This window comes from Parasteatoda tepidariorum, chromosome X2 (genome assembly GCF_043381705.1).
Source record: "Parasteatoda tepidariorum isolate YZ-2023 chromosome X2, CAS_Ptep_4.0, whole genome shotgun sequence".
NCBI classification, from domain to species: Eukaryota; Metazoa; Arthropoda; class Arachnida; order Araneae; family Theridiidae; genus Parasteatoda; species Parasteatoda tepidariorum.
In genome coordinates, this window is record NC_092215.1 from 40,988,663 (window position 1) to 41,000,417 (window position 11,755).

At 26.2% G+C, this 11,755-nt stretch overlaps 1 protein-coding gene across 1 annotated transcript in view; it reads left to right on the forward strand.

Moving 5' to 3' along the window:
• The window catches only part of LOC107440704 (focal adhesion kinase 1), a 95,690-nt gene extending 93,868 nt beyond the window's left edge, over positions 1 to 1,822 (forward strand). Inside the window, exon 29 of the mRNA XM_043047568.2 lies at positions 516 to 1,822. Within this exon, the coding sequence (XP_042903502.1) occupies positions 516 to 974 (459 nt within the window). The 3' untranslated portion in view covers positions 975 to 1,822. The remainder of the gene's footprint in view (positions 1 to 515) is intronic.
• Positions 1,823 to 11,755: the final 9,933 nt, after the last annotated feature.

Genomic DNA, 11,755 nt, shown 5'->3' on the forward strand with positions numbered 1-11,755 from the left:
AAGGTAAAAATTAAATAAAAATCCAAGTTGGTGTTAATTTATTTTTTCTCTTGATTTATTCTCACTTTTGCCTGTTCCTGAATTATGCACTTAATTTCTGATAGGTAATATGTAAAGTTGAAATTTCATTTTTACACTTTAGAGATTTCATTCTTGACTTAATAAATTTCAGAGCTTTATTTTATGGCTTGCAATTATTTATGATATGTGTGGATGAATTGTAATAATCTTCTGTTATGTAATAAACTACCGTGTGATCTGTTTTTATCCTAGCAAAATCATATATTACCCCTAAAATTTTTTGAAAAAAGTTCCTAAAATTACCCTAAAATTTAAAAAAACTTTGCTGCTACCCCTGCATGTATTTTAAAATTGAATCTGGTTAAGAATTTCCAAAAAAAACTCAAAACAATTTCTAAAATGGTGTGGAAACACTGTTGTCATTTGCTTATTCATTTTTTTAATATTCTAAATGATATAAAATATGTATTTAAATTAAATTTTCACCTTTACAGATACAAATGGCTCACAAAGTATTAAGTAAGGATATGGCATCTTTAATTGAAGCTATGCAACAAGCTCAAAAATATTCAATGACCACTCTAGATAATGATTACCGTAAGGGCATGCTTTCTGCTGCACATATTCTTGCTATGGATGCAAAACACTTGCTGGATGCTGTTGATTCAGTAAGAATACGTCTAAAGTATTCCAAATCTGATTTGTTTGGGGATCATCACTTCACACCAGCTCAGAATGATAAAAACTCTCAGTCATCTCGTAACTCAAGACCTTTGAGTTGTCTAGCATTTCCAAGTTCAAGTGGGTCAACTGCCTCTCATTCTTCTGGTGAAGGAAGCAGATTAAGGCAATCTCGTATTGTTTCTCTTCAATCCACAGATGATTCTGGTTTATCGCTCTCATCTAGAGTATACAATGATGAAAGAAATGACAGTGGTTATGATGTAACATGAAACAAATGCAATTTATAGATTTAAATTGGACTGATTTTTAGTTTAGTATTAACCCATTGTACAGTTTCATTAACCAAATAGCTGTTGATATTCATTTTTTTAAAAACTATTTTAAGTTCTTGTTCTCTATATAAATTCATTTAGTCATTTCATTTTTTTTGTTGTTGCGATTAAACTTTTTCTCTTTAACCTAATTAACACATTTTTTTTTCTTCGTGCAGAATGAATGACATTATCTTAAACTTAAAAGTTTTGTTGATGCATTATTATGATTCACTATTTTATTCCTTAAGTTTTTTTTAATCTAATAAATACATATTGTTGTTCATGCATTAGATTTATTTAATTTCTGATTTAAAACTTGAATTTTTCACTAACTGAGTAGGATATTACAAATGTAATGATTCCTGATCTTAATTCAGACTGTATAGATGGATTTTATAGTTTGATAATTAAAGTTTAGTTTTAGATCACTATTAATATTATTCATTGATGACTCAAGTGATATTTTTATTGAACTTTTGACAGGCTCAATTCAACATTTAAAAGCGTTCTTGTTTTTTAAAAAAAATTCCAGGTTATAATGAAATTAAACTTTCATTGAATATTAACTACCTAATTTTAATGTATACCTTTCCATTACATTTTTAACTTGGTCATATGTACAAAATACATCATATGCATTGGAATTATATAACTTAGAAAACTTATTTTGTCATATGTACATAACATAACAGTTAAATGAGAAATGTTTAATGTTTTTTTTTTACCTAGACTTTGTTTTAACAAATTGAAAGTATCTTTCTAAATAGATTTTTTTTTGTCAAAATAAATCATTATTTCTGTTACACTTTTTAGTTTTATTCCTTGAAGATTAATTTTTTGAAAAGTTTACATAAATTTTTATGAACCCTTTTTTTGTAAGTTATGGTTCTGTATTTAGATCTCTTGAATTTTATTAAATATATACATCTGTTTTTAATGAATGTCTTCCCTAAATATCTTATTGACTTATAATAAACAGATTAAAAAAGTAATTATTGCTTATAAAGATTGTATTCAATAACCTTTGCTCAAACAATGACAATTATATTAAGTCATTAAGAATTCAGCAGAAAAAGATGATTGCAAATTTTTTTTCTCAATTAGTTTGTGAGTGTGGCTGTATATTTGTCAAAGTATGTTAATAATAGTAATAACTATTAATGCACAATAAGTTTAATGTAACAATGATTCATTTTTTACTTTGTGAAAATTAATCGAATATGTTGCAATTTTTTTAGAAAGTATTAGCTTTTACTTTAGTACTTTTAATTTATGCTGAATTGTTTTACATAGCTTAATATCCTAGTGGGTTGCTTACACTACTGGCCACACAGACATAGAATATATGTAAAATAAACATTAAGTAATATGAATAATTTATTTTGGAACAATTATCTCTAATTAAGAATAAAAAGAAACTGAGAAAAAATATTTTCCTTAAGAATCTTTCTTAATAAGGTACTTTCTTCCAAATAAATAAACTAACAGTATTTATAAAAATAATTATATTCTTTTAACTGAAGGTGAAATACTTTGCTTCAAATATAAAAAATACTTCTTAGACAAGGATTCCAAAAACCTATACAATTCCTTAAAATGACAAATCACTATGGGGAATGATTTTTAGGTATGTAACTCTTCATTGTCAAAAATTGGAAATTTTCTCGATGAAAATAAAATTAAAAAAAAATCATGATTATCTTGTTTATCAGGGAAATTGTAAACATCTTAAAGCAAAAAAACCCATTAGGAACATTGTAAAGAATAGGAGAGTATCGTCGAATCAACTTTTGTAAAAATCTTTGATACTTTACAAACTTTTGATGCATAATTTTGTATTCTGATTTTAAACATTTTGGACGCTTAGGTACTTATAATTTGTGATATAAATAAATTGGTCTTTACGTATTGTAAAGATCAATTTTTATATTTCTTAAAACTTTTGTGCAATGTACTGAACAAATATCTCCTCATATTTACTGTTGAATATATTTAGAAGAAACAAAATTATAGTAACTATTAAAAAATTCCCCTACTCTTACTGGGTAAGTTCTTTGGTATGTCTATTAAAATTAACTTAAATTTTCCATTCATGGTGCAGCAGTTTTTTAGTGCCTGATTGTAATATATTTTTGTTATTAATAACTCAATAGAAATATAAAAATGTACGTATTATATTTAAAATATAATCTGTGGTGTTTATATTATTAAGGTTTAGTTTGCATAGAAAGTCTAACCAAAAATAAGCCTAACATAAAATTTTATAATTAATTTGCTTAAATATTAGTTTGCACTAATCAATTATAATATAGCCAAGACTGGTTCTAGCACTTTCGATTTCTATTTAACTAAAAATTTTTGAGCATAATTCGGCTTATTTACTTTATTTTCATGTAGGAAGAAATATCCGACTTAGTCCCTGTTTAACAATTTCATTACAGAAAAGGTAATTGATGTACTATTAAAGTTGTTTTTAAATACAAAATGAGAGCATCTTTTGTTGAATCATTTTTTCATGCCTAGAAGGCTCTATTTTGTTGAAAACTATATATAAATATTTTTTAATGTAGCATTTGTATGCTATTCATCTTGAATCAAAACTTTAAATAAAGTAATTAACAATAGTTTTAAGTGCAGTTTTTCATTTTTTGGAAATAAAAAGCACAAACTTATAATTTTTAAAATGTTTTGTTTTCTAAAAACAAAGGCCAAAACTTAAAAGCTCAACTCAAATGATTTAAGATAATCTTTCTCAAAACATAAAATTTCATATTAATGTGTTTTTGTGATACGTAACTCCATAAAAATTTGAATTATTTAAATGCATAGTTTAATGTGCTATACATATTACATTTTTGTTATGAATATGGCCAATATTGGTAAGTTCAAAGACTGATTCTTTTTTCAAATGAATGTCAGGTGAAGGCAAAGCCAAAAGTTGCTACATGACCTTTGGTACCTGTGAAAAAATCCTTTAAAATTTTCTTAAATAGTCATTAAATTATGTATAATTCTAAATTTCATCAAGAGAAGAATTTTAATATTTATTTAAGTCCTTGTGAGCCATTTTTAACAAGGCATTGGTTTAAAGTAGCCATTGGGCCATTAATATATATATTCTTCTTTAGCAATGGAACTGAATTTTTCTAAGTTTATTTCTTTTGTTTGAAAGTAGGTTGATACGAATAAGTTCAAATTCAAGCCTTTGTCTCATCTCTATTGGATCTTATCTCTATCTTAGGATTTTATTATCTCTATCTTAGTGGAAATGTTTGACAGCCTTGATGTATAAAATGCTTTGTCTTTTGTACAATAAGCACATAGATTAAGGAATATTAAAGATAATTATTTTTACATTGATTGGAAATTTTGAAATTGTTTTACTTTTTTAATTATGTAAATATTAAAAAACGCGTGTTAAACTTAGAAAACTTGAATTATTGACAGATATATTTAAAATTGAGGAGCCATAACTCAAAAACTTCAACTGGCAAATTTGAATTTTACATTATTGTAAATATTATAAGACTTTCAAAATCATTTTAATACCTGATCATAAGATGTTATAGAATGATTGGGGATGTAATTTGAGCTAGAATTTTATAAATATATTCTTTTCAAAGAAATATTAATGTGTAAAGTTGCTTTCTTTCTAAAGAGCTTCAATAATTACATGATCTTTTAAATGCCAAAGATTAAAAGTGTGTTCATGTTAATGAAGTATTATGAAGATAAAGTGTTTTTAATATTTTAAAGGAAAAAAAATATTTTACTATTTTTATCTAAAAACTGAAAATAATTTGTAATGGAATTTTATTAAATTACATAGTTTTTTATTATAGATTAAGAATATGAATGTTATTTATTCTGTATATTATTAGAAATTAAAATGTATATAAAATATTTTATTCTCATGGTACTTTTATGCCAAACAAATTTGAAAGCAGTTATTTTGTAATGTGGTAATAGACTTTATAAGAGCTCAATAGATAGTTTTTTTTTTGAAAACTTTAGTGGTGTATTGAAAAGAAAATTTTTTTTTGGACCTTTTTGCAAACCTTGTAATAGCAATTATTTTTTTACTTTTCCTAAACATTACATGAAAGATATGATGGTTTGTTGTTAAATGCCTCATTTTATAGATATAAAGAGTAAAATTTGTACCTTTTTTTTAAAGATTATCTAAAATAGTTTAGCTTTTTCTTAAATATTTTAGCCTTTAAAAATTACAATTTATACTTTATATTTATAGTAGTATTTTATTCATGCTACATTGAGATGAAGTTAGATTGAAAACATAACATATTTTTTTCTAGCTTCAAATCAGCCTTCAATATTCTTTTCTTAATTATTGTTATAAAATAATGATTGTTTTAGTTTACTTTAATTAAAGTGATTCTCTAGAAATTCACATCTGTGAATCAGTATAATTTTTCCTTGCTAAGTATTCATATTAAATGTGAATTGTTTTTGTTCAAATAATTTAATAAAACATGTTTAGTTTTCTTTTAAAAGCTTAATAATTAAATTTTCTCAAAGTAGTTTTTGAACTTGTTTTTGCCATACTTAGTGTTTTATTGTATTTTGTAAATTAAAACGCAAGTTGTGTAATTTTTAAACTCAATGTATTTTTACATCATAAATTTCAGTTTTCAGTTACAATGGGAGATATCTTTGCTGTGATAATTGTTGTGTGGGTAAATTTTCCTTCTTAATGCCTGCTGAGTATTTGTTGTATCCATTCAAAATGTTATCAAATTCTAGTCTGATCGTGTTTCCTTTGGCAAATGCTAGTAGTATATATATATTTGACAAGAATGCAATGGTTTGTACAATGTTTCTTAGTGTTTTTTTTTAATTAAAATTTTTGTAACAATTTATTACAAAAAAGCCTTTTACCATTTGAAATGGACATTAATGTATTTGCAATAGCTCTAAAATTTAATAAATATTTATTATTTAAATTGTTGGAATATCCTAGTGTTTCCTTGTGTTCTTTGTTTTTTTTCCAGGTAACTTTGAAACTTAATAAAAGAAAATCTAAGCACTAGATTGTCAATTGAAAATAATATTTTGGAACAAATTTTGCTTTCAATCAAATTACCAATTATCAGATATCTTTGATTTGCAAAGATCTCTTGCATCATACAAATGCTTATTGAGATGAACTTGCAAACATCAGATTAAAGAGGGGTATAAATATTTGGTTAGTAGTTTCCAAATTTTTGTAAAGAAATTAACTGAAGAAAAATTTCAATCAAGTTAACAAGTTATAAAAGAATATCCTAGGGTTAATTAAAAATCATTACATATAATGTTAACTTTTTTGCAATTTGAGAAATATAGAGATAAAAAGAGTTGTTTTTGTTCTTATTAATAGCCTTCTTCAACATAGTGTTTATTAAAAAATATACGAGTTTTAAAAAAAAAAATTAGCAATATTCCCTTTAAAGGACATCTCCAAATAAGGGACACCTTTTATTTTATTGCTGGCCCTGATCCCTTTATATAGCCTTAATTTGTTGAGTTTTTAAAGGACTTTATTTAAAAGACACTTTAAAGAAAGAAGAGTTGGGGAAATATAAAATAAAGTTTAAAATACTCTTGTTTGATGTGCTTATCCCACTCTATTGAGGATTTTTGTTCCAAGGTTGAAAAGAACAATACTTTAGAGAAAACTGCATCCTATGGTGCAATCTAGAGAAATTTCGCATTCAACGAATTTTTTTGGAGGTGGTGGAAGTAGGAAGATGTTCAAACCAAGAACTACCTCAGTGATATTTGAGGAACAGATGGGCTATTTGTAGAAAAAGACTGGTAGTAAAACCAATCATTTCCAGATCGTTTTCAAAAAGAATATCTTTGAATACTAAGGTATAATAGTTATTTTCTCTAGAAAGGAACAGTCATATATATGTATTAACTGTTGATAAATCTTATTAGATAAGGTTTTTTACTCTTACCTAAAACAAGATACATATGAAATAGTTTTATTATCAGATTTTCTATCTTTTCCAGGGTACCAGCAGTCTTGGAAGAGTGATCAATGAGTAGAAAAGGTCAGGTGACTGAACCACCCTGTGATAATATGGATTGCTATTTAAAAGAGCATATCAATGTGGATAAAGTGAAAGTTGTTCTTTTTGGGAGAATTGTGAATTTGTATGAATTTTTGTTTCATGCACATGTGTAATTTTAAGTAGTTATTTTTCATTGCTCTAAAAAAGAGATTAACATTAAAAGAAAGTTGATCCAATTAATATAACAGAAATTGATGAGATCATTTTGAAAGGTTTAAGACAGAGATTTGTAATCAGTAGGAATCAAGTAATTAACTTCCTAAAGGATAGACAAGAAATAAAAGAAACTAATTAATTACTAATTCATACAAACTTTATAAAACAGTAAAATTAAAATAAAGCATTTGAAATTGATACAGAAGTGTTCCATTTGTTTTGTTCTATAAGAGTAAAAAATATATCTGTATGGCTCAATATCTTGTATTATTACAAGAAATGTTAAAAGAAGTTTTAGAAAGTGTAGAGCTACAGAACTATTAACATCAAATGGTTGGTAAGATAAACTTAAACAGATAAATCAAATTAGGTACTTTGAAGACTATTTCTAAAGTAGAAATCAAAATGCATGAAACAAGTAGAAGATGGATAAAAAAATGTTAAATGAAATGTATGATTCTGATTTTCTAATTTTTATGTACTTGCTGAATTAGGGACACCTCTAATTAAAGAATAATGCATCTAATCTGGTCTCTTATTAGAAGATAATACTGCAATATTTGTTTTTTAAGTTGTTCTTTTAACTAAGATACAGTTTAATTTCAATATTTCTTGTGCACTTGGTATAAATTTTTTTTCTTCTAGAATTGTATTGCTAATACAATTCTAAGGTCCTTGACCTTCATTTTTTCAACAAAATTTCGCTATCTGAGACTTTTTTTCACCAAGAAATACTTTCTTGAATATCATTTCTTAAACACTTCTGGATTTAAATTAGGAAACATTTCTTGTAACTATACTAAGAAAGGAAACCAAAAGTTAGAAAAAAAAATATTAACATCTTTGCAATATTAAGCAAATTATTTGCAATACCAAGCAAATTATTCAAGTAACTTATAAGATATGAACCAGTCATTACACAGAATAACTCCCACTTTTTGAAACTTCTTACATTTAAGTGGGAAACTATTTAGTTGATCTAGTTACTTATAAGTTTGTTATCTTAGCAAACTTAGTTTGATTTATTAAAAAAGTGGTTTAATACTAATTTAAAATACTTGAAAAGTGACTAATTTGTGCAGTGTATATATGTATGTGGTCTGTCATGTGGTTGTGTTTGGAAGTTCTATGCCTATCTTATCAGATGCCATTTGCAAATAAGACTATAAAGTAACCTTAATATTGAGTGTTGAAAGTGTAGCTATGTGCCAGGAGTGAGGGAAATTAAGTTTTATTTTGTCTTGCTGTATATTCTCCATTGATGAAAAAATTTAGAATTCCTCCCAGCTCTGTCTGTAATTTTAAAAACTAATGGTATCATGTAAAGCATTACTAACTCAGGAAACTGAAGTAAATAAAATCTGGAATACAGATTTAAAATGTAGACATAAAATGTTTAAAAATGTGTATTACTTAATGTACCTCTAGGGAGAACATCTTAAAAAGGTAAAATTTTTGCTTTAAAATCAAGCATTGTATGGTTTGAAAATTCTTAGAGAAATAATGAATCTTTTTTCTGAAAATATGCAGGTGTTGTTACCAGAGATGTTTTGTAAAAAAGTAAGGGTATATTGTAAATGATCATGAAAGTAAGAGTATTTTTAATTCTGAAAAAAGGGTAATTTCTAAATTTGTCTCCTAAAACAGTGGTTGTTTAAGGTAAATTCAAAAAATAATGCATAAGGTAAAAAATAAAATAAAGGCATAATAGTTATTTTCTTTAGAAAGAAGCAGTCATATATATGTATTAACTGTTAATAAATCTTATTAGATAAGGGTTTTTACTCTCACCTAAAACAAGATACCTATAAAATAGTTTTATTACTAGATTTTTTATCTTTTCCAGGGTACCAGCTGTCTTGGAAGAGTGAACAATTAGTAGAAAAGGTCAGGTGACTAAACCATCCAGTGATAATATGGATTGCTATTTAAAGGAGCATATCAATGTGGATAGAGTGGAAGTTGTTCTTTTGGTGGAACTGTGAATTTGTATGACTTGTTGCTTCATGCACATGTGTTATTTTAACTAGTTATTTTTCATTGTCCAAAGAAAAAGAAATTAACATTAAAAAAATTTGACCCAATTAATATAGCAGAAATTGATAAGATCAATTTGAAAGATTTAAGATAAAGATTTGTAATCAGTGGGAATCAAGTAATTAACTTCCTAAAGGAAAGACAAGAAATAAAAGAAACTAAAAAATTACTGATTCATGTAAACATTTTTAAAACAGCAAAAAAAAAAAAAGCATTTGAAATTGATACTGAAGTGTTCCATCTGTCTTGTTCTATAAGAGTAAAAAATATATCTGTATGGCTCAATATCTTGTATTATTACAAGAAATGTTAAAAGAAGTTTTAGAAAGTGTAGATAAACTTAAACAGATAAATCAAATTAGGTGCTTTGAAGACTATTTCTAAAGTAAAAATAAAAATGCATGAAACAAGTAGAAGATGGATAAAAAATGTTAAATGAAATGTGTGATTCTGATTTTCAAATTTTTATGTACTCTCTGAATTAGGGACACCTCTAATTAAAGAATAAAGCATATAATCTGATCTCTTATTAGAAGGTAATACTGCAACATTTGTTTTTTAGTTGTTCTTTTAATTAAGATACAGTTTAACTTCAATATTCCTTGTGCACTTGGCATAAATTTTTTTTTCTAGAATTGTATTGCTAATACAATTCTAAGGTCCTAGAGCTTCATTTTTTCAACAAAATTTTGCTATCTGAAACTTTTTTTTCACCAAGAAATACTTTCTTAAATATCATTTCTTAAACACTTCTGGATTTAAATTAGGAAATATTTCTTGTAACTATACTAAGAAAGGGAACCAAAAGTTAGAAAAAAAATATTAACATCTTTGAAAGCAAGTTATTCAAGTAACTTATAAGATATGAACCAGTCATTACACAGAATAACTCCCACTTTTTGAAACTTCTTACATTTAAGTGGGAAACTATTTAGTTGATCTAGTTACTTATAAGTTTGTTATCTTAGCAAACTTAGTTTGATTTATAAAAAAAGTGGTTTAATACCAATTTAAAATACTTGAAAAGTGACTAATTTGTGCAGTGTATATATGTATGTGATCTGTCATGTGGGTTGTATTTGGAAGTTCTATGCCTATCTTATCAGATGACACTTGCAATTAAGACTATAAAGTAACCTTAATATTGTGTGTTGAAATTCTAGCTATGTGCCAGGAGTGGGGGAAGTTTTATTTTGTCTTTGTTGTATATTCTCTATTGATGAGAAAATTTTGAATTCCTCCCAGCTCTGTCTGTAATTTTAAAAACTAATGGTATCGTGAAAAGCATTACTAACTCAGGAAACTGAAGTAAATAAAATCCGGAATACAGATTTAAAATGTAGACATAAAATGTTTAAAAATGTGTATTACTTAATGTATCTCTAGGGAGAACATTTTAAAAAGTTAAAATTTTTGCTTTAAAATCAAGCATTGTATTTTTTGAGAATTCTTAAAGAAATAATGAATCTTTTTTTTGAAAATATGCAGGTGTTGTTACCAGAGATGTTTTGTAAAAAAGTAAGATTATATTGCAAATGATCATGAAAGTAAGAGTATTTTTAATTCTGAAAAAAGGGTAATTTGTTAGTTTGTCTCCTGAAGCAGTGGTTGTTTAAAGTAAATTAAAAAAATAAAGCAAAAAACATCTGATTTTGTTACTGAGTGGATGATTCAGAAAGTACTAGCTAGGGTCCTAGCTAGCTAAAAAGACTTGCTAGCGAAATTTAATGGGAAACTTTCTGATAGAAAGGAAGATACAAAATTAAATGCTGCTATCTTGACAGGTGAGATATTGTATTCTCTATATTTTTTGAAGTTGAATAGTGTGAGACGGATTCCAAGTCGATAAGACTGATGATTAAGAATTTGTGAAAGTCTTATATGTAAATATAAGTCTATCATTTATTATACTTTTTATACACAAAACTTTTAAACTTTCTAAACCAATAATTTAAATTTGGTTCAATTTTATTTAGTGTTAAATGTACCTAAGACCTCATTTGTCTAGATAGCAATGCTAGACACAACCAAGTATGCATTAGTTAAAAAAGGGTGAAAGGAAGCATTAAACAAATACCACAAAATATGGGAACAGAGCAGTTAATTCACTAAGTAACATTGATTATTCGAATTATTCCAAATTCGAATAGGCAATACATGATGGGGAAACCACTCAACTGATTCGATTCCAATGCAAACATTTGCCTCAATCTTTGTATCAAAGCATAATGAGAGAGCCAGCTGAAGGCTGCTTTGATCTTTAAGTCAGCAAGGTTAACTGTTAATCAACTTTATAATATTTAGATTAATTCGAAATTTAGTAAACATGGTTCATGTAAAATGCCTCTTTGTCTTAGTTACACCGCGGTGAACTTTTTAATGCCTGTAAAATTAACTGAAATTCTGGTAAGTTTTAACTTTTAGTTCTCTATACCACTTCTTTATTCCTGCTGTGGTCCGTAC